This window comes from Cynocephalus volans, chromosome 17, assembly GCF_027409185.1.
Source record: "Cynocephalus volans isolate mCynVol1 chromosome 17, mCynVol1.pri, whole genome shotgun sequence".
Classification (NCBI taxonomy): Eukaryota; Metazoa; Chordata; class Mammalia; order Dermoptera; family Cynocephalidae; genus Cynocephalus; species Cynocephalus volans.
The window spans coordinates 16,239,545-16,262,983 of record NC_084476.1 but is presented as its reverse complement, the minus strand read 5'-3'; the positions used below and the strand labels follow the sequence as shown (position 1 = coordinate 16,262,983).

Here is a 23,439-nt window from a genome sequence, read left to right as displayed (position 1 = left end):
AGAAGGGACAGATACCAAGCCATATCGAAGTCTTACCTACTCTTTGACACCTTCTCCAGATATTGTGTCTGTAACTGATTCTCCATTTTATAAACCCTTAAAGAATTTATAGCCTAGTCTACACATTTTGATTCTTATGTATACGCTATTGCACATTCTAGGCAAAAGCTCAAAGGTACGAAGTGGGAATAAATGTGACATAATTGAACAACTAGTCTGAGCTGCCTGGTTCTCCCTTCCTCACTAGGTGTTGGAGCAAGACTGTCTAAAATGACAATCAGGCAGGTGGCAGTTTGCAGAGATTACCAGAAAAGGTCAGAGGTGGAAAGAGCCAGAGAGTAACTGGGTAAGTTGCGTTCTAGGGAACACAGTGGTTCAAAGCCACTGTGGATGAAGATGTATTTAGTCTCAAATGATAACTGAGGAGTGATAAAGAAGAAAACAGTTGCTCAAAATAGTTTTTTAAATCAGCAGAATAGTGGGTTGGAATAGCATGTCCCAAAAGGTGACTTTTCAGGTCCTAATCAATAATGATCATACAAGACATTGCTGTTCTTGCCTAGCTCTCTCTTGGATTGTGTGTTCTGGGAGAAGCCAGCCACCACGTAGCAAAGACACTCAAGAAGCCTCCGGAGAGGCCCATGTGGAAAGGAACTGAGGCCCCCCACCCAGAGCCATGTGAGTGAGCCTCCTTGGAAGTGAATCCTCCTGCCCTAGTCATGCCTGTAGGTGGTTGCAGCCCAGCTGACACCTTGACTGCAACCTCATGAGAGAACCCAAGCCAAAATTACCCAGTTAAACCATTCCTGAATTCCTGCCCTTAGGAACTGTGAAGATAATTAATGTTTGTTGTTATTTTAAGCCACTAAGTTTTGGGGTAATTTATTACGTGGCAGCAGTTAACTTGTACATTAGAATAGCTGTTTTTCTAAAAATGTAACTTTCATGAATGCTCCTTACATTCACTACCACTAGTGGGCACTTTGCTCCTTGGTCATCAGTACTTCAATTTGCACCTACTTTAAGTTCCTAAAGAACAGCCCCTTCAGAAGCCTACTTTGGAGGCGCCACCTGCTGGTAGTAATTTAAGAGCTTCCCAAAGGTAAACTCTGGCTTCTCATCTTTTATCTCCTCTGAGAACCAGCTTCTTCAGTCTCTGGAGATAACAGTGTCTGTTTTGCCTTCTTCATAGGAATGCAGTAATGTGATACCCCTTAGCATTGAAAATCATATAAACATGTATGGAGTTTTTATGATTACTTTTCCTAGAATCTTATTTCTTTTGCCTTTCCAACTCTTTTCTTCTGCCTGAAATGTTTTTTTTTTTTTTTTTGGAGACATGCAAAGTCTCTGTTTTTTTTTTTTTCGTTTTTTTTTTTTTAAAGAAAACTCTGCATATCCAAAACCTTTCAATGGGTTTTTTCTTCCAAAGTAACTGCCAAACCTCTTAAACGCTTAAGCTATTTCTCCTTCCCCCACCAACTTTATGTAATTTTCTTCTCCTGCATTTATCCAGAGACCCCCAGAATGCTTTCTGGATACCTCCATGAAAGTGAGATAGAAAATAAGAAATTAATAAAATGACTGCTCAGAAGCAGAAGCCATTTGGTGTTGGTTGACATAATTTGGCTTTATTCCCATTTTATAGACAAAGAGTGATGGTCAGAAAGTGTAAAAGAAAGAAAGAAAAAGCCCAGAATCACATACAAAGAAGTAGCCAGGACCACCTGTATAATTTGATGGCTCCAGGACAAGATGAAAATGTGGAGCTCCTTGTTAAAAAAGCAGGGAAACAGTGCTGTTAAGGTATTAAAATACAAAGCCTTTTTCTTTTTTCTGTAGGCTCTCCCTCAACTTGTAATGGTGGTTTTTTATTTGCTATTTAATTTCATTGTAAGTAAAGGAAACTTAAAATTTTAAATTATTGGCATGAGTTTTACCATTCATCATTGTATTGTACAAAACCAGTTTAAATGCAAAGAGCATGTATGTGGAATTTCCAAAATTACACAATCTATATTTCACAGCTTATGAATGCATAATATATATTATATTCTTCCCAGAATAATAGAAACGCTGCACAGAATTAACTTAACTGTTTTTGTTTTACTTTTTGATATGTGTATGTTTTACCAACCTTCTCTACCTTTGCTTAAGGATTAATAAGGAAAGCACGAAAGAAAAAGGAACAGTGAATCATCCTGTCTTCCCCTCCTTCTGTGTAAGTGGTTGACTGAAGCTGGGAAGTAACATGAGTAAGAAAGGATATGATAAGGTTCCTTGTTTTCTAAAATGCCATTCCCTTCTTTCTGTGCTCAAAACAAGTTCTGTTTCGAATGGAAACTGTGGCCTCTCTTGGGCTGTTAGCACCCTGTTTGCTCAGTCGTAGACATAACATACTTACCTTCTACTCACTTTGAGTCTCATTAAATTTCCACATATTGTGGGCCCACTGGAATTCTGTGGTCATGGGGTATTGTGAATGCTCTATGTGAATGGTGTGGGAAGGAACCACAGACATACACATTGCACTATCTCCTCTGTTCATATGCATGCTTCACTGTCCCATCAGAATTCGCTTATAAATAAAATTATTAATGTTTTCAAGATAGCAACAGAGCATTAAACCAAGTGTGGGTCCCTTCTGAGTGCTGGGCCCTGGGCAACTGCACAGGTTGCATACCCATCAAGCTATCCCTGGAGTAGCTAAGCCAAGAGTGAACTTATATCTGACTCTAAAGATAGATCTCTTAACACATCACAGGAGTCTCCTCTAATAACACAGGGCAAGGCATTGGCCGAGTCAAACAAAACAGAGTCAAAAAGAGAAATTTTTAAGAGGCTAAAATACATAACATTGAGCTGCTGCCCTTGTGTTCTGTGATGGTTAGTGCTATGGTCTGAATGTTTGTGTCCCCCCAAATTCATATGTTGAATCCTAATCACCAAAGTGATGGCATTATATAGAATTCCTGGCTGAGTCTTTTTCTTTCAGTACTTTGAATATATCATCCCATTACCTTGTGGCCTCCATGATTTCTGATGAGAAATCAGCTGTTGATTTTACTGAGGGTCCTTTGTACCATAATGTGTTGCTTTTCTCTTGCTATTTTCAAGATTCTCTCTTTGTCTTTGACACTTAATAGTTTTATTATAATGTACTAAGGTGTGGCTCTTCGGGTTTATCATACTTGGAGTTCACTGAGCTTTTTGGATGTGTGGATTAATGTTTCTCATCACATTTGGAAGTCTTGACCATTATTTTTTTCAAATATTTTTTTGTCCTTTCCCATCTCTCTTCTCCTTCTGGGAATATCTTTATGCATATTTTGGTGGGCTTGGTGGTGTACCACAGGTCTCTCTTCCTTTTCTGTTCCACCTCTCATTTCCATTTCTGTTCTCTATAATACATAATTAACTACATGAGAGTATTTCAAAATGTTTGTGGAAAAAGAGAATTAAAAGGTAATATGAATCTTTCCATAAACTTTGGGAAGTACCCTTGTATCTTGTATTTCTTTGGGGTTTTGTGTTTCCCAATCCTAATTGAGTTTTACTTTCCTTATTTATAAAATAGGAGGTACTGTCTACTCTGTACACCCAAGAGGGTTGTTGTGAGTTTCAGATAATACTTGTTAAAGCTCCACAAACCCATAAACTGGTTTCTGTTGCTTTCTAGCTCATTTCTTTGAGTGTTTCTTTTCTCTTTCATATTGAAGCTATTAATAAGAAGGCATATCTTGATTTTTTTCTTATAAAAAATCAGCAAAATTTTAGTATTCACATGTGATAAAATTGTTGCTACAGTTTCTCATATGTGATAGGTTCTGATATTTTAAATATTATTTTATAATTTTTCAAATGTTAGAATTTTTGTGTTCTGTCATCAATTCCTCAAATAATTTATTGAGTTTAATTTTGTATTTCTATGAATTAAATTTTTAAAATTTAAATTCAAAAGCATCAGAAAAACATCAGTTTTTAAACTCAAAAATTTAAAAGCTGAGTGTCAAATTAAATTTTAAACAAATAGAATAAAACTTAACTCAAATTTCAAATTTGGATTCCAAAATATAAAATATATGAAAGCTTACACACTGATCCATGGAATAGAATAGAGAATCCAAAAATCAACCCACACACTTACTGCCATCTGATCTTTGACAAAGGCACCAAGCCTATACACTGGGGAAGGGACTGCCTCTTCAGCAAATGGTGCTGGGATAATTGGATATCAATATGCAGGAGAATGAAACTAGACCCATACCTTTCACCATACACTAAAGTCAACTCAAAATGGATTAAGGAATTAAATATACACCATGAAACAATAAAACTTCTTAAAGAAAACATAGGAGAAACACTTCAGGAAGTAGGACTGGACACAGACTTCATGAATATGACCCCCAAAGCACGGGCAACCAAAGGAAAAATAAACAAATGAGATTATATCAAACTAAAAAGCTTCTGCACAGCAAAAGAAACACTTAACAGGGTTAAAAGACAACCAACAGAGTGGGGAAAATATTTGCAAAATATGCATCTGACAAAGGTTTAATATCCAGAATATACAAGGAACTCAAACAACTTTACAAGAAAAAAACAAGCGACCCAATTAAAAAATGGGCAAAAGAACTAAATAGGCATTTCTCAAAAGAAGATATATGAATGGCCAACAGACATATGAAAAAATGCTCAACATCACTCAGCATCCGGGAAATGCAAATCAAAACCACACTGAGATATCATCTCACCCCAGTTAGGATGCCTAATATCCAAAAGACTATGAACGATAAATGCTGGCGAGGTTGCGGAGAAAAAGGAACTCTCATACATTGTTGGTGGGACTGCAAAATGGTGCAGCCTCTATGGACAATGGTATGGAGGTTCCTCAAACAATTGCAGATAGATCTACCATATGACCCAGCTATCCCACTGTTGGGAATATACCCAGAGGAATGGAAATCATCAAGTCGAAGGTATACCTGTTCCCCAATGTTCATTGCAGCGCTCTTTACAATAGCTAAGAGTTGGAACCAACCCAAATGTCCATCATCGGATGAGTGGATACGGAAAATGTGGTATATCTACACAATGGAATACTACTCAGCTATAAAAAAGAATGAAATACTGCCATTTGCAATGACATGGATGGACCTTGAGAGAATTATATTAAGTGAAACAAGTCAGACACAGAAAGAGAAATATCACATGTTCTCACTTATTTGTGGGAGCTAAAAATAAATAAATAAATACAAAACAAAACAAAACAAAACAAAAACCTGGGGTGGGGGGAGGGAAGAAGACATAACAATTACAATTCCTTGAAATTGATATGACAAGAGAACAGAAAGGACATTGTTGGGAGGGAGCGGGGAGAGGCAGGAGGGAGGGAGGTTTTGCTAATGGGCCACAATAATCAACCACGTTGTACATTGACAAAATAAAATAAAATAAAAAGATTGATAGCAATAAAAAATAATTAATAAATGTAATAGAAATGTAAAAAAAAATAATAAAATATATGAAAGCTTAAAGTTAATTTTAACTTTAAATTTCAAAGCATCCAAAAGAAATCAGAATTAGCCAAGACAATCCCAGAACAAATCACTGTAAACTGAAAAATTCCCACAGTAACATTCCTGTCAAAGATGTAAAAAATATTCTTGATAAAGCTGGTCTACATTTCAGTTAATAAATTTGTTGAAGTCAGTGATATTGTCTAAATTTTTTACAAATCTAAGTTGATGAACTGCTTGTGCAATGAAAGAAAATGAATACAACACAAGACAATGTTTAAGACAGATGGGCAAAGAAGCAGGACAGAGGTAAGAGCTGTAAACGTGAAATGAAGTTGGGATTGAGAATAGCAAACCAAATGCATCTGATAAACTCCTGCTCACATACTTTACTTGCTAGAGCCAATAAAAAGACTCTTAAAAATGAGTTTTTATTCATTAGAATTAGATTCTACTGTATATAACAGACAACCAAAATAACTGTTGCTTAAGTGAGATAAACATTTATTTCTCTCTCATGGAAAAGAAATCTAGTGGTGGGGACAGTCAAGGGCTAGAATGGCAGCTTCACGTGTCATCAGAGGCAGGAGCTAGGATCTTTCTGTGCCACTATCCTAGAACCCAGTTTCCATCTTCAGTGTTACTTTGTGGTCCAGGATGGCTGCTGGAGCATCAGCCATCGTTTCTGAGTTGAGGGCTGCAAAAAGAGGGGAAAAAGGACAACTCCCTGTTGAATCAACTCTCTTTGAGTAGCCTTCCTGCAAGTCCCATGCAATTTACATTTCCCTGGGGGCTTGGGATTGAGTTGTACGCAGATTCAAGGGAAACTGGGCAGCAAGGTGGCCAGCCAAAGTCCGGATTTTGATAATAAGGAGTAAAGAAGAAATGAATGCTGGATTAGTAAGCAGTCTCTGACTCAAAGCGTTTTCCTCTTTTCCATTGGATGCTCATGAATACTGAGGATCCGATGCTTAGAAACATGTTGAACTCTAGAAGAACTATTAAATTTGCGGGGCGGGGGGAGAAACACAGAGTATTCTCTCTCCATAGAAGGCAGAATTCATACAGAAATATGTTGAAATATTTCAGTCTAAGATCTTGATCTTATTTAAAAACCAACCAACCAAACAAACAAACAAAAACAGTCAATTATTCTGCCAGTATGTACTCAGCCAAAAAGACCCTTTCTCTGGCCATCAGAGGTCAGGGATGAGTGCGCCACCATGCAGGTAGACAATGGAAGGGCAAGTAGCAGAGGCCAGACAATAGAGGTCAGGGTGTCAGGCCAAGTTTGATCAAGCCGACCTCGCTATTACAAAGTGATCCTCAGAGGTAGCAAAAAGGAAGTTTATATATTGATGATAATGTTAGGGAGTTATGTCCGAGTTTGAGAAATATTCTGTAGCTTTTCCTGTTTCAGCAGTCACTTCTTATCCCATTAAGCAGGTTTCTTTGCATGTCCATAGGGAAACCTCTCATCTCCCATTATTCCCAATAAAATGTGACCTTATTTCCACCTAAACCTCCATGCAGCTTCCCTCTGATACATTACACTCTCAAAGACTCTTTCACCCCTCCCCTGTCCCTCATTCAATCCCCATCCCACGCAGATGCCTTGTACATTAAAGTGGAGTCAATCACGTGTGGTGAATTTACCATTAGATGTCTCAGCCACTGTTCTAGCGTCATGCATTTACCCACTTACTTAAGTTCTTGGAGTTTCAATGTTGGAAACTGTCCACCTTTAATGGACGCTTGTAGCATTGCCATTTGTGACCAGGAAGTGGTCTTTGTACACCTGCAACTGCAGCACATCCGTGACACACAGACCTACGAGAGGTGACAGCATACATCAGCACACTTGGGGGTTCCCAGAGTATTTTATCTTCTCTCAAATTCTTGCCTTATCTTTACTTTGAAGAAAAGGAGAATATTGTATATCATATGTAGTTTCCCTCCCTGCCCCCTATATTTTTCTTTTATTCTTGAAAGTTCTATTTAGTAACCCTTAGTTCCCTAATCCATTAATATTTTGAGAGACTACCATGGGCCAGCCACTGTTCCAGGCAATGCAAATGTATCAGTGAATAAGACAGACAAAATCCCTGCCTTCATGGAGCTTATATTCTAGTCAGGCGACGTAAACAAAGGTGTGATCAAAGGTCAGGAAGTGACACACGAAGCAAATAGGCAGGGTAAGGGGGGAAGAACATGACAAGGGACAGATACTCTTTTAGACAGGCTCATTCAGGAAGGCCCAAGGGACGTGAGAGAAGAGTGAATGGGCGTATCTGGGGGACATGCCTTTGTCTCGAACATTCAAATAATGACCATAAATAAAGAATTTTCATAATAATTATTTGTGAACTTAAAAAAAACCTTTTACTTATAGAACATTTCAAACCTATGCAAAAAATAGAGAAAATGATATAATGAGTCACATATACCCATTATTCTGCTTCAGTGATTACCAATTCAGGGCCAATTTTATTTCCTCTGTAGCCCCCACTCCCCACATTTCCTGGATTATTTTGAAGTAAATCCTGACATCATATTATTTTATCTGTAAATATTTCAGTATACATCTAAGACAACAACTTCCCTTTTCTTGGTTTATGTTTTTGTTAATTTTTAAAAATTTTAAACATAACTGCGATCCCATCATCACATCTCCAAAACCCAATGATAATTTCTTCATATCATCAAATATCCAGTCAGTATCCATAGTTCTCCCAATAGCTCATGAACATTTAAAGTAAAACAGAACGTGGAATAGTTTCTTTTAGTCCTAGAATAATCTCCTTTAAGGCACTGAAGTAAAAATATTAATTACATACCAACAACTTTTTTTAGATCCAGTCTGTTCAGCAGATGTAGGTCTGAATGTTAATTAGTTCATAATGACTGATAAGTAAGGGAGTGATAGCAATGTATCCCATTGATTCATACGCAATTTCTTCTAGCACATTATTATTTTTTACCAGCATGCACTAGCAGCTGAACACAAACTACACTACTCAGCTGAATGCGGCCAGCAAATGAGAAGTGGAGTACTATGACATGAGGCCCATTCATGCTGCATTTTTCCTCTTGGCTCAATCTGGCCATCAACCTCCCCAGATGCTTGTGTATTTTTTTTTAACTCAATAACTCAGCAACCTCAGCCCTTTCTCACACTTCCTTCCATCAAGCTACTTTTATTTTTTTAAAGACAAAGTACACTGTTTGCTGTAATGTCTTTTGTTAGAATTTAATATATTTTAATCTTTATCAGGATTATTGCTCTTTTGTTGTCGTTATTGTCAGTGCTGTGGTTACAAAGTTGCATAGATTTTCAGCAGTCTGTCCCAACCCTATTTTTCAACAAGCAAAAAAAGTTACAATTTATAGGGAATCCATTTAATGGGTGAAAACATTGAATTGTGAAAAACAATAAATATTCCTAAAAATAACTTTACATGGTACTGACTTGCACTGTTACCCATAATTTGGGAGACAAATATATCAGTAATGGGTCCTGTTTTTATCCCCTACCTCAAACCCCCAGCAAATCAGAAAGTTTTCAGGAAAGTGGGAATTGGAAATCATTACTCACAAAGTGATGGTTTATAAAAACATTAAATGAACAAAATATGTTCAAAGACATAGATATTTCTTTTTTAATTTTAGATTACAATGAGAGTATAAAATATGCTACTACCAAAGTTCTGGGTAAATGGTCAATGAAATGATAAATATATTGCAATGAACAAACTGTTCCCTAATTCAGTGTATCAGACTAGCTACTTACCTTTATCTGAAATGCCAACACCTTGAATTTCCCAGGTAGTTAGAAAATCAGGTAGCACCAACTCCAGCTGATGCCTGCAAGATAAAATATTTCATAGCCATTGAACACAGATGAGCCTTGATTAACTTGGAACCAACTTAACATGATCTCCTATTAATCAGAATGTTTGTGCCTCCCCCCCACCCCATATGGGCTGTTGAGGCAAATCACAAGGAAATGAACTGAAATGAGTGAGCATAAGATCAAATATCAGAGGCTAATAAGGCCTCCTACATATTCAGAATAATTGCCTATACATTGTATTAAGCTGAACCATATGAAATTGCTGTTCATGTAGGTCAAAAATGTTTGAATAGCAGATACATATGGTTCAACCTAATATATACTCCCATGTTTTGCTTTCATTGTCCTACTTTCACAATAGGGACTTGAAGGCACTGTGATATCATAAATTATTAAATAAAAATTCAGCACACCCTATTAAGAAAAGTAGAGTATACAAAAGTGGTTGAAACAAAAGGAATTTTCAGAAATCAGAAGCCCATTAGTTAATTTATCTGTTCTGTGTACATTTCCTAACTGTCTATTTTGTACAAGTCACATTCCTGAGACTAAATATAAAAATAAATAACAAAGGGTCTGCCTTTAAGGAATTTATTCCTGTGAGGAGGGAAATATATAGACAAATAATCATAGGGAACAGTAAATGCTTCAATAGAAGCATGTGTGAGCTATAAGATAAGTATTTAATTGTTTGGCAGACACTTTTTAGAGAACTCAATGTTGTTAAATGTGAAATGGAATTCATCAGGAGTGGGAAAGGGGACTTCCAGGAAAAGGTACGAGGACTGCAGGGAGTATGTATCACTGGAACAGAAAACGCATAATACCGATGACAGCAAAGGCAGTGGAGAGATGAAGCTGGAGCTGTTGGCAAGAGCCAGTGGACGAGGGCCTCAATCTACCTGGATTTTGCTGGATAGATCATGGAGAAGTGGTTTTAGGTGGGGAAGTGGCATGATCAGACTTGGATTTCAATATAATTATTTGGGTGGCTGCATTTGAAGCATGAACTGGAGCAGAGACATGGACAAGGCTGGAATCAGGCAGAGTAAAGGATGCTGTTGGACATCAGGCAAGTTGTGGTAGCTGAACAACTGCTCATTTCCCAAGCCTTATGGCTAATCAGTGTTTTACGGTGTGTGTTTATTATATGAGGAAAATATTGGCTCCTTTCATCTGTTATATAAAAAAATTACATTGGAAATACATACCTAAATGGACAATATACATTGTTAGAGAGTTTGCTGCAAAAAAGTTGTCTGGAAAGACTGAAATAATTATATAAAAAAGTGCAAAGCACAGATAACACCCCAAGCTACATACTCAGTAAAAGTTCAAGGTAAGTGAAATGACATTCTTCAGCAAATATCATTAACTCTGCAGTTAATTCAGTCACTGAGGGAAAAACCAACACAACCATCAGCCAAATTAACATTGATCAAATGTCAGTTCTTTCCCTTGGAAGAGTGACAGATCACTTATTCCTCGTATTTGAATAGTTTCGAAAAGTCCTAACATACCTTTTAGTGATATGATATACTTTCCATAACCAGTTTTCTAAAAAAATTCTGCTTGCAGATCGTATGTAAGTGTTTGATGAACCTAAATTAGAAAAATAAAAACACAGGGTAAACATAATACACAGTAGAGTTATATGTTAAAACATGATGGTTAACTTTTAATTAAAATTTTGGGGAATTTAGTCAAACATTTCATTTTTGTAATATCAACATAGAAAAATAAAATACTTGATTTAAGCTATGTAAAATATATTAAGTGTAAAAAAGAAAGGTGCATAATGGTAGTGTCTCATAGGTATAAAACAAAATATATATGGATAAGATACAGAAGTAAATACAAATGTACAGGAAGAGAAAATTTCTGAAAGGATATAAAAATTGTAAACAATGGCAATATTTTGAAAAGCAGGTGGGTAGTGGGATCAAAGGTATTTTACCTTATATCATGAAAACTAGTATAAATTTTTACCAAAAGGGTAAAGAAGAAGGATGTGTACAAAGAGAGATGCAAAATGATGTATGTGTGTGTTTGTGGGGTTGTTTCTAACACTGAAAATCTGAAAACAACTTAAATGGCCATTATAGTTGGTTGAATAGTTGCCCCCAAAAGATATGTCCAAATCCCCCATACCTGTGAAGGTGACCTTATTTGGGAGTAGGGTTTCTGCAAATGTAATTAAGTTAATGACCATCCTGGATTAAGATGGACCCTAAATTCTTACAAGATGTCCTAATTAGATATAAGGCATAAGGTGTCCTTATAAAAGACATAAAAGAAGAAGACACACAGAAACACAGGGGACATGGCCACGTGAAGACAGGCAGAGACTGGAGTGATGTATGTATGAGCCAAAGAACATCAAGGGACACCAGGAGCCACCAGATCTTAAAGAAGCAAGAAAGGTTTCTCTACTGGAGACTATGGAGGAAGCATGACCCCGCTGACAGCTTGATTCTGGACTTCTGGCCTCCAGAACTATGAGAGAATAAATTTCCACTGTTTTAAGCCACCAAGTTTGTGGTAATTTGTTATGGTAGCCTGAGGAAACTTATTAATATGATCAAATTAACATATTAATATGATCAAATACTGGGTAATCATTAAAAAGAACGAGGCAGCTTTCTCTGTATTAATATGGAAATAAGCTCACGATATTTTGCTAATATTAAAGAAAGCACATTGCAGAAAGACGTATATGTATTCCATTTATGTAGTGGGATCACATTTGTGTAGAAACCTGTTAACAGTAGTTAACACTCTGCAGGGAGAGGGGGAAAGTGACAAAGGCTTTTAAACGTTTTCTATTAAATTTTTGATTAATTTTTCCTCTAAATTTTTGTTGGCTTTTTTTAAACCTGTAGGTTACATTACTTTTTAAAAAAATCATGGAAATATACATGTTCACAAATTATAGAAGGATTTCCCTACAATGGCACCATTATTGAGGATTTAAGATACATTTTATATTGATACTTTTCAGATCTTATTTGTATGCTTTTACATGTTCATGGAAAGGCATAAGAAAGTCATTAGATCCTTTTTAACAAGTCATTTACCTTTTGATTTAGTACAAGTTTAAACTAAAATTACAATTTTTTTTTAACTTGCATGATCTTCCAAGTAGTATAAGATCTTTAAGTAGAGTGCAAATAAAACCAAAGAAAATAGGTTGTAAAGTAGGGCAGTGAAATTAAACAAAATTTTAATAAGTTGTACTCATCGCTCTTTTGCACATAAATCATGTGAAGCTGAACTAAAGGAAATTCTTTTCCATATATGCTCATTGGGATTCCTTTTCCTTCTGATACCTCTTGTTGGCTATGCTTTATGGTGAAATCAAAAATAGTATTTTGATAGTTAAAAATACACTATTGTCTGTATGCAAGATTTTAAGTATCATGTTATACATGGCCAGTGAAGTATGCACCAAATGAATACCACAGGATCATTTAGTCCAATATTTTCATTTTACAAATTAGCTCTTAGAGAAGGTAAATAAAGACCTGCAACTACACAGTGAGTTAGCAGTAAAGGTGGGAGTAGTATTACGGCCACTGCCTGCTCTGTGTTTTTGAGACAAATTGTAGGAGTTTATACTTTATCTTTTCTAGACTGAAGTGAGTTTGGAAGTTTACAGCAGCACACACTCTGCCTGGGGCCCTCCTATAGCACTGCACGTGGAGTAAGAGTTTTTACCTGTGTCTATTCTTCCCAAGGTTACATATGTGTGAGAGGTCTCATTCCGCAGCTCCCTTGACAGGTTGCAACACTGAGAGAAAGCACTGGAACACTTTGGGCCGATGGTAATTCGTGCAGCTCTCTGCTTGCAGCTCTCCTTGCTTTGTTGGGCTCCGTCATAACAGCACTTCTGAAGCACAGGGTGTTTAAACAGAGATGCTGAAATGACAATACAACTGCTTTTAGCCAAGTGCAAATTCTAAGTCTCAGGGCTTGACTTTGAGTCGCTGGCCCAACTTCTCCCCTGGTGTCCTATTTGGTACCAGTGGTCGACCAACCCCTGCTGGAACACCTCCAGAAAGAGAAATTGCTTTCTCCACAGTCTATTCCCTATCAGAGAGCTCCAGTTGCTGGGAATTCTTCCTGACATGTTCTAAACCAAAATCTAACTCCTATTACTGGTACCCTTATAGGTACCCATGGGGTTAATCCTCTGTGCAGAAAAAGTCACATAACATAAAAAGTCACATAATATAAAAAGTCATATAATCACAAATTCCTCAAATAGTTAAAGACAATCATTATGACCACCTAAATCTTTCTCTCTGTGTTGAGGCCTGAAGTTAGTGTTCCCTCAAAATTCATATGATGAAATCTTAAGCCCCAGTCTGACGGTATCAGGAGTTGGGGCCTTTGGGAGTTAATTAGTTCATGAGGATGGAGTCCTCATGAGTGAGAATAATGCCCTTGTGTAAGGGACCCCAGAAAGTTCTCTTGCCCACCCTCTTTCCATAATGTGAGGATAAAATGAGAAGTTAGCAGTTTGCAACACAGAAGACCCTCCCCAGAAACCAACCATGCTGGCACCCTGATCTCAAATTTCTGGCCTTCAGAGCTGTGAGAAATAAATGTCTTATTTACAAGACACCTGGTCTATGGTACTTTGTTATAGCAGCTCAAACTAACTAAGATGCTCCATGAAACATCCTTGGGGCTTTTTTATTTAGACCATGTTTACATATGCTATGATTGGTTTCAAAACCCTCATGCAGTCGTTCTCGACTGGATACTCCCTTGATCAAGGCAGTCAAGTTGCAGTCAGTGTATAAAAGAGCAAGAGCATTTGTTTAAATTGCCCTACTGTTTTTTTCAAAACTCACTGAAGGGGACTTTGGAACTGATAATATCATTTTCTGTCATTTAAAGATGAGAAAATGGAGGTGTAGGGTGGGTACAGCTGCTAAGGGGCAGAGCCAGTGAGGCAAGAGGCAGTATCATGAGGTGAAAAAGCCACTGGGCCACAGAATAGAAGGTCCATTCCTCTCTTAGTCATTCAGACTTCACAAGATAGTTAGGTTCAGAAACTCACTTTGCCATGATAAAATAAATGTTGATTCTAATTCCTGTGCAGCCTAGGTCAGAGTGCGGCTTTGCCAAAAAGGAGCTTTAAAAAGAACAAAGTATTATATGTTACCACCTATTGAGCTCCTCCTGAGCTAAATGCACTATCAGCATGATCTCATTTAATTCTCATAACTCTGTGAGGCAGAGAGAAATTGTCCCCATTTTGCAGAAGAAGGGACTGAGGCTTGCGGAGATTCAGTAACCTGGTTAAGGTCCCATAGCTCTCAATAGTCAAGCTAAGACTCAAGCCCCATCTGTGATTCTAAAAACATTGTTCTTTATGTGATGCCTTCTAAAGGTGCTGTTTTGACAAGTGGGGGTGCGGGGGGGGGGAGATTTATTAACGTTATCATCATTATTACTAAAGCACAGTATCTGTAACATCTAGTCCAGTGCCTACTTTAATACTAGTGTACCTGATATTTAAGTGGCATATAAAAATTAGTTCTTTCAAATCTATCTTCCAAATAATCTGGATAGGTCCTAAATATCAATAGATTAAACAAAAGAGGTAGTGCCCAGTACAGCAGAGTCAACAGTGCAGCGGACTCTGGTATCAGTCAGACCTGGGTTTGAATTCTACCTATACTACTTATTACCCTATGATGTTGGGCATGTTACTTAATTTTTCTGTGCCTCCATGTCCTCATCTGAGAAGTGGGGATAATAAGAGTATCTGCTTCATGTGAAAGGTGTGATTATTCAATGAGAAAATCTAAATATGGGCTTCAACAATGCCTGGTGCATAGTAAGGGTTCGATTAGTGTTAGCTACGATTATTATCCTAAAGTTTATCAGACTTTGTGAGAATTTAATCAAAACCATACATTTAACTGCTGTACAGCAACTCTGATAGAGAGTAAAATCTATGAGACAATGAATAACCAGTGACACTATATAGAGAATGAAAGTGAAGGATACTTATTTTTTCCTTTAGGTTAAGATTATGCAAAATGAATGTGGGTTAATTTACATGGTTTGCTTTACCCCTCTGGAAAGTAAAAGGTGGAAGTGCCCCAGATCTTTCACCTGTTCTACATCAATTAGCTAGAGAGACAAAATATAGCAGATCTTGGGTTTTTCATCATAATTTCTGGGGGTTGGGGGAGAAAATTTGGAGCACCTAGATTTTCTATTTTCTTTTTCCATTCTCTTCTTGATCTGATAATTTTCTTAAATGATCCATCTGTTAAAAAAAACAGAGACAGAACATTTCTCAGAATAAATGCTTTCATTAAATTATCTAAGTACTCAAGGCATTTGCAGAATCATACTGAACATGTTTTATCAGGGATCATGCTCTTTTTCCCACAACAGTTCTGATCTATACCATTAGAAAAGAAATGTACATGATTAGAATGAGCATATTATTCCTTGGTAGCAGTGTCATTATTTGCTCTTTGCAAATGTATTGCCTCAAGAGTGGAGAAGGTGACCACAAGTAAGTCAAGGAGAGAGGCCTCAGAAGAAACCAACCCTGTGACACCTTGATCTTGGACTTCAAGCCTCCAGAACTCTGCAAAAAAATTTTCTGTTGCTTAAACCAATCAGTCTGCGATACTTTGTTATGGCAACCTCAGCAAACTAATACAGGAGGAGAATTCAGTTCTCCAAAGCCAGCTTGGGAGTGGGACTAGAGGAGAAGGTGAAGTTTGAGCTCTTATGGCAAATTAGAGGGGAAAGGGCACTTCAGGCAGAAGTGTTACAAGAGCCCCTCCCAGCCACTCTAAGGAAGTGAGTGAGATTAGAGGTCTTTGAAGGAGGAAAAAAAGGAAAAGAAGGATGAGAGATACAGCCAACTGAGTATGAGGGAGAAGATCCTGAAGAAGTTTAATCTCACCTAAAACAGACTCCATTCTATAGAGATAACTGGAATCTGGTGAAGGGTTTTATGCAAAGTGCTGACAAGTTATCAGAATTGTGCTGTGGGAGTAAAGGAATGGAAAAAGATACACCATGTAAATGGTAAACAAAAGAGAACAGAGATGGCTATACTTAGACAAAATAGGCTTTAGGTTGGAAACTGTCATAAGAGACAAAGAAGACCATTATATATGGATAAAAATGTTAGTTCACCAGGAAGATATAACAATGATAAATATATATGCACTCAACATCAAAGCTCCTAAATATATAAAGCAAAGATTGACAGAACCAAAGGGATAAATAGACAGCAATACAATGATAGTAAGAGGATTCAATACTCACTTTGAATAATGGCTAGAACACCTAGAGAGAAGATGAATAAGGAAACAGAGGACTTGAACATCACTGTAAAGAAAATGGACCTAACAGACATATAGAAAACATTTCAACCAACAGCAGCAGAATACACATTCTTCTCAAATGCACATAGAACTTTCTCCAAGACAGATCACATATTAGGTCACAAAACAAGTCTTAACAAACTTAAGAAGTTTGAAATCATACCAAGTATCTTTTTCGACTACAGTGGAATGAAACTAGAAATCAATAGCAAAAGGAAAACTGAAAAATTCACAAATATGTGGAAATTAAACACAACACACTTCTGAACCATTGTGTCAAAGAAAAAATCAAAAAAGAAAATTAGAAAATGCATTGAGACAAATGAAAATAAAAACAGGGCATACCAAAACTAATGGGATATAGCAAACACAGTACTAAAAGGGAAGTTCATAGAGATAAATGCCTATGTTAAAAGAGAAGGAAGAGCTCAAATAACCTTTATACCTAAAGAAGGTATAAAAAGAACAAACTAAGCCCAAATTTAACAGAAGGAAGGAAATAACAAAAATTAGAATAGAGGGCTTGCCTCTATTGTTTAGAGCTCAGTTGTTTAGAGCACAGCTTTATAGGTCATGGTCGGGATCCCTGTACCAGCCAGCCACCAAAAAAAAAAAAAATTAGAATAGAGATAAATGAAATAGAAAATAGGAAAAAACCAATGAAATCAAGAGTTGGTTTTTTGGAAAAAATAAACAAAATTGTTAAGCCTTTAGCTAAACTAAGAAAAAAAGGAGACTAACATATATAAAATCAGAAATAAAAGAATAACATTAAAACTGATGCCAGAGAAACAAAAAGAATCATAAGAGAATGCTAAGAAAAACTATATGCCAACAAACTGGATAACCTAGAAGAAATAGATAAATTGCTAGAAGCATACAATCTACTATTAAATTAAGTTTGGCCTCTGGCTGCCTCTGTACCTTGACTCTCCAGACAATGAGCTGCAACCTAACTTCATATATAAACAAACCAAAAACCTAATTTTGGAGCATATTTTTTGTAACAACTAGCTGAGTCTCAGCCAATCACAGGCTGTCAACTGATAAGACCATGTCCAAATAAGGCAAATGCTAATTTTTAACCAATCAAGATGTTTGTACGCCTTACTTCTGTTTCCTGTCTGTAAATGCTCCCTGCCCACATTGCAGAGTTGAACTCTCTGAACTTCTGGTTCTGAGGGCTACCGAGTTTGTGAATCATTCTTGCTCAAATAAACTATTAAATTTAGTTTGTTGAAAAATTTTCTTTTAACATTACCAAGACTAAACCATGAAGAAACAGAAATTCTGAACTGACCTATAACTAGTATGAAAATTGAATCAGTAATTTAAAAGTACCTCCAACGAAGCAAAACTCAGAGCCAGAGAACTTCATTGGTGAATTCTACCAAATATTTAAAGAAGAATTAACACTAGCCCTTCTCAAAATCTTCCAAAAAATTTGAAGAAAAGGGACATTTCCTAACTCATTTTATGAGGCCAGCCTTACCCTTATACTGAAGCTAGGCAAAGACAACACAAGAAAACTAATGGCCCAAATATCCCTGATGAGCATAGACGAAAAAATCATCAACAAAATACTAGGAAACCAAATTCAGCAAATTAAAGTGATCATACACCATGATCAAATGTGATTTATCCCTGGGATACAAGAATGGTGCAACGTATGATAATCAAAAAATGTGATTCACCATATTAACAGAATGAAGGATAAAAATCATGTGATCATCTCAATAGATGCAGGAAAGCATCAATAGATGCAGAAAATCCAACATCCTTTCATGATAAAAACTCTCAACAAATTAGGAATAAAAGGAAAGTACCACAACATAATAAAGGTCATATCTCACATCTAATATCATACTCAGTGGTGAAAAACTGAAAGCTTTTCCTCTAAGATCAGGCACAAGGCAAGGATGCCCACTTTCCCCTCTGCTCAACATTGTACTGGGAGACCTGGCCAGAGAAACTAGGCAACAAAAAGGAATAAAAGGCATCCAAATCAGAAGGGAAGAAATAAAATTGTCCCTGTTTGCAGATGACATGACCTTATATAGAAAAAAACTTAAAGACTCCATTAAAAAAATTATTAGAACTAATAAATGAATTCAGTAATGTTACAGGATACAAAATAACACACAAAAGTCAGTTGTGTTTCTATACACTAACAATGAACTATCCAAAAAGAAAATTAGGAAAACAATTCCATTTATATTAGCACCAAAAACAAAAACTAAAAAACCTAGGAATAAACAACTAAGATGAAAGACTTGTATGCTAAAAACTAAAAAGCATTGATGAAAGAAATTAAAGGCACAAACAAATGCAAGGACATCCATGTTCATGAATTAGAAGACTCAATATTATTAAAACATCTATAAAGTGTTTTATACTAGTGTAAAACATGTATATAAAACATTTATAAAACATATATATAGTGTTTTATACATTAAAGTGATCTATAGATTCAATGCAATCCCTATCAAAATCCCAATTTAATTTTTTTTACAGGAATAGAAAAAATAATTCTACAACTCATATAGAACCACAAAAAAACACAAATAGCCAAATTAATCCTGAGAAAGAAGAACAAAACTGGAGGCATCACACTACCTGATTACAAAATACACTACAAAGAAACAGTAATCAAACCAGTATGGTAGTGGCACAAAGATAGACATATAGACCAATGGAACAGAATAGAGAGCCCAGAAATAAATCCTCACATGTGTGGTTAACTGATCTTTGACAAAAATATACAATGAGGAAAAGATAATCTCTTCAACAAATGGTGCTGGGAAAAGTAAATATCCATGCATGCCAGAGAATGAAATTGGATACTTATCTTTTATCATATACAAAAATTAAGGATCTTTAATGGATTAAAGACTTAGCATAAAACCTGAAACTGTAAAACTACTAGAAGAAAACATTGGGGAAAAGCTTTGTAATATTGGCCTTGGCAATAATTATATGAAAATAACAGCAAAAGCCCAGGAAACAAAGACAAAAATAAACAAGTACATCAAACCAAAAAGCTTCTGCACAGCTAAGGAAACAATCAACAGCGTGAAGAGGCAGCACACACACCAGAAGAAAAAATTTACAAACCATGTATCTGATAAGGGGTTAATCTCTAAAATATACAAGAAACTCTTACAACTTAGTAGCCAAAAAAACTAATTACCCAGTTCAAAAATGGGCTAAGGACTTGAACAGACATTTCTCAAAAGCAGACATACAAATGGCCAACAGCTATATGAAAAAATGCTCAATGTCACTAATCATCTGAGAAATGCAAATCAAAACCACAATGAAATATCTCCTCACACCTGCAGGGTGGCTGTTATTTACTTCCCCCACCCACCCCAAAAAGACAAGTGTTTGTGAAGATGTGGAGATACTGAAACCCTTGCATGCTGTTGATGGGAAAGCAGAATAATACAGCCACTATGATGAACAGTACGGAGGTTCCTCAAAAAATTAAAAATAGAACTATCATATGATCCAGCAATCTCACTTCTGGGTAATTATTCAAAAGAATTGAAATCAGGATCTTGAAGAGATACTACCAGTCTTGTGTTTATTACAGTACTATTCACAATAGCCAAGATGTGAAAACAGTCTAAACGTCCATTGACACAGGAATGGATAAAGAAAATGTGGTATATACGTACAATGATGTACTATCCAGCCTTAAAAAAGGAAATTAATTCTGCAATATGCAACAACATGTTTGAACCTTGAGGACATTACACTTAGTGATAAGCCAGTCACAGAAAGACAAATAATGCATGATACCACTTACATGAGGGATCTAAAATAGTCAAATTTATGGAATTTAAGAGAAATGGTGGTTGCCAGGGGTTGGGAGGAGAGAGAAATTGGGAATTACTAATTGTATTAGTCTGTTTCTGTTGCTTATAACAAAATACTTGGAACTGGGTAATTTATAAAAGAACGAAATTTTTTGCTTACAGTTTCTGAGTCTGGGAAGTCCTCAGTCCAGGGAACACATCTGGTGAGAGCCTTGGTGGTGGCAACAGGGATGGCAGAGTATCACATTGCAAAAATGGCAGAGCAGAGAGCAGAGAGAGCAGAGGCCAAGCTCCTCATTCCCACTCCTTTTAAAGCCCTCAGTACCACACCCCTGACCACCATTATTAATCCATTCACTACTGCACAGTCCTACAATCTAATCACCTCTTCAAGGCCACACTGTTCAATTACCATGATAGGATTTTCCCACCCTCTTTTACACTGTTACAGCAGGGAATAAGTTTGGGGAAGACATTCAACCCAAGGAACTAATCAATGGCATAGAGGTTCAGTGAAGCTAGATGAATAAGCTCTAGAGATCTGCTGTGCAACATTATACCTACAGTCAATAATAATGTATTGTACACTTAAAAATGTGTTGAGGGTAGATCTTATGTTAAGAGTGTTTATTACAATAAAATTAAATTAAAAATTTTTTTTTAAAAGAATTGTGCTGTGGAAGCAGTGAGTATTTAGAGAAAGAATGAGTTCAGGGCCAGAAGAAGTATTGTATTTTATAACAAGAATATTCAGGTTGCTTGGTTGAAAACAGAATTAATTACCATTTTGTTGGAAGTCGTCTGCATTTGCATTGGTGAGGACAGTGAGTCCTGCCAAGTAGAACACTTCAGCATTGTTTCTGCCACCACCTGCTCCACTGCCCTGGTCACCTTTATCTAAACCTTCAAGTACCTGTTCAGAAAAGAAATTATTCCCCCCAAAACACAACATTCAGTAGCTGTTACAGGGAATGCCTGACTTGTGGATAATGTTAGTTGCAAGTCACTCACTTATTAAATGATTAAAATCTAATTCTCCAGTTTTCCCAAACCTTTCTTCCTTTCTCTAATTTTCACCTTATGGATTTAGAAATACACACTATTCAAAATTTGCTCAAGAGCTAAGCCTTGAGGATATAACTTTGATTAAGTAGTTCTTAGAAAATGATTCACACTTCCTTCTTGAGGCTTTGTACATTGAATTTACTAATAAAATATCCTTCGAATGAGTGAATGAATGAATAAGCAAATGAAATACATACTATCCCTCATAAAGAACTAGTCCTTTTCCATCTCTAGGTTCTAAGCTCTGAGAGGAACAAGACCCTGTGTTTTAAAGCTCCACCCAAGATGGAGCAGAGCACAAAAATGGGTAGGAATTCTCAATGGGTTATTTTTGATAAGGAGGGTTGACTCCATACCAAAGTCTGTGACCATGGCCCATGTGACACATGAAAGAGATTATCAGTGATGGGGGTAGGGAGGGATGGGCCTGGTGAAGAGACAGGGAGAGGGGAGTAGCTATTTATGGCTGCTGTTACTTTTCCATGTGTAGCCATGTATTTGCTCATTCTCCATCACCTCTGCAGTGGATTCAATACTCTCTACTCACAGAAGCCCAGCATTGTTGGTCATGTCCCTTCCCTGGAGTGGGCAAATAATTTAATTTTATGCATTAGCTTAAAAGGTGTCCTCTCTGAGAGTCAATAACATTATCATTTATTCTAACTAATGGCTTAGTAAACAAGACAATGCTATCAGTCACTGAAAGAAAGTTTGGAATTGATGGTGTTTCAAGGTTTGTTTCTGAACATGAATTTAATTACGTTTTACTTTATTCCTGGAGAAGACTGTATTTTAGCATTTCATGGAGGATATTCCCAAATCAAGTATGTTAACATAATACAAAATGAATTGGAGAGTAAATTAAGTGGATAATTATTCTTTATATATCTAAAAGGATAACTTAAAAGGATAATTTACTTGATTCTTCTCTGTACATTCCATTCAGGTCACAAGTCACCTAATATCTTAGTTTTCCTTATCAATAACATGGGGGCTACACTAGTAAGTGCTCAATACACTTTAAATATTATTGCTGTTACTGCTACCCATCTCATAGGATTGTTGTGAATATTCAATAAGACGATAGATAAAAAGGCCTAGAATAATGCTCAGCATATAGTGAGTGTTCAATGAATGTTAGCTCTTGGCGTTGTTATTCTTAAATCTAACTGAGAAGAGACATTGGTGAAGTTGCATCTTTCCCCTTTATTCTTTTCCCATGACCAATCCACGAACCCCTGAGAGAACCATGTGGCTACTTGACCCCAAGTTGTGCCATGCACCAGTCATCATAGCATTCACCCTACTTAACTCTTTCCATGGAATATTTGCTTCTTCCTCTGATGCCATAGGTCACACTGTCCACTGCTGTTAATGCTACCCATGATGCTGACTGACTTTCCATAATAAGAGATACAGCTTCATCTGGAGAATGTATATCTTTATTTGGAGACAGATGGATCTAAAATTAGTTGGAAAAGAAAGTATCTTAATGTGAGATTAAATAGTCACTCGGGAGGAACTGAGATAGGGAAAGTATTTGTGTCTCACCTGGAGCTGGCTGCCACACTTTTCTTCAATATTTAGGTAGATTGAGTCAGACACTAATTCTGCTGTCTGCTGTCCTGTGATGATGTAATAGACCAGGAGATGGGCCGTAGGAATCATGTTCTGAGTCACAGAAAGGTTTAAATGTTGGTAAGATGAACGCAGGCGTTTCTTTTCTGTGCCAAAACGTACAATTTTGCCCTTAGATGAAATCTAAAAATACACAGCAACAAATAAGTATCAGAATGGGCCTGAAGTTGGGC

At 36.6% G+C, this 23,439-nt stretch overlaps 1 protein-coding gene across 1 annotated transcript in view; it reads right to left on the bottom strand.

The window, feature by feature from the left end:
* Positions 1 to 7,263: 7,263 nt before the first annotated feature.
* The window catches only part of LOC134365551 (complement C5-like), a 35,405-nt gene continuing 19,229 nt past the window's right edge, over positions 7,264 to 23,439 (bottom strand). Inside the window, exons 13-20 of the mRNA XM_063081667.1 lie at positions 23,180 to 23,389; positions 22,941 to 23,090; positions 21,347 to 21,476; positions 15,599 to 15,661; positions 13,090 to 13,290; positions 10,893 to 10,974; positions 9,310 to 9,383; positions 7,264 to 7,349 (exon numbers count right to left, since the gene is read on the bottom strand). Of these exons, the coding sequence (XP_062937737.1) occupies positions 7,264 to 7,349; positions 9,310 to 9,383; positions 10,893 to 10,974; positions 13,090 to 13,290; positions 15,599 to 15,661; positions 21,347 to 21,476; positions 22,941 to 23,090; positions 23,180 to 23,389 (996 nt within the window). The remainder of the gene's footprint in view (positions 7,350 to 9,309; positions 9,384 to 10,892; positions 10,975 to 13,089; positions 13,291 to 15,598; positions 15,662 to 21,346; positions 21,477 to 22,940; positions 23,091 to 23,179; positions 23,390 to 23,439) is intronic.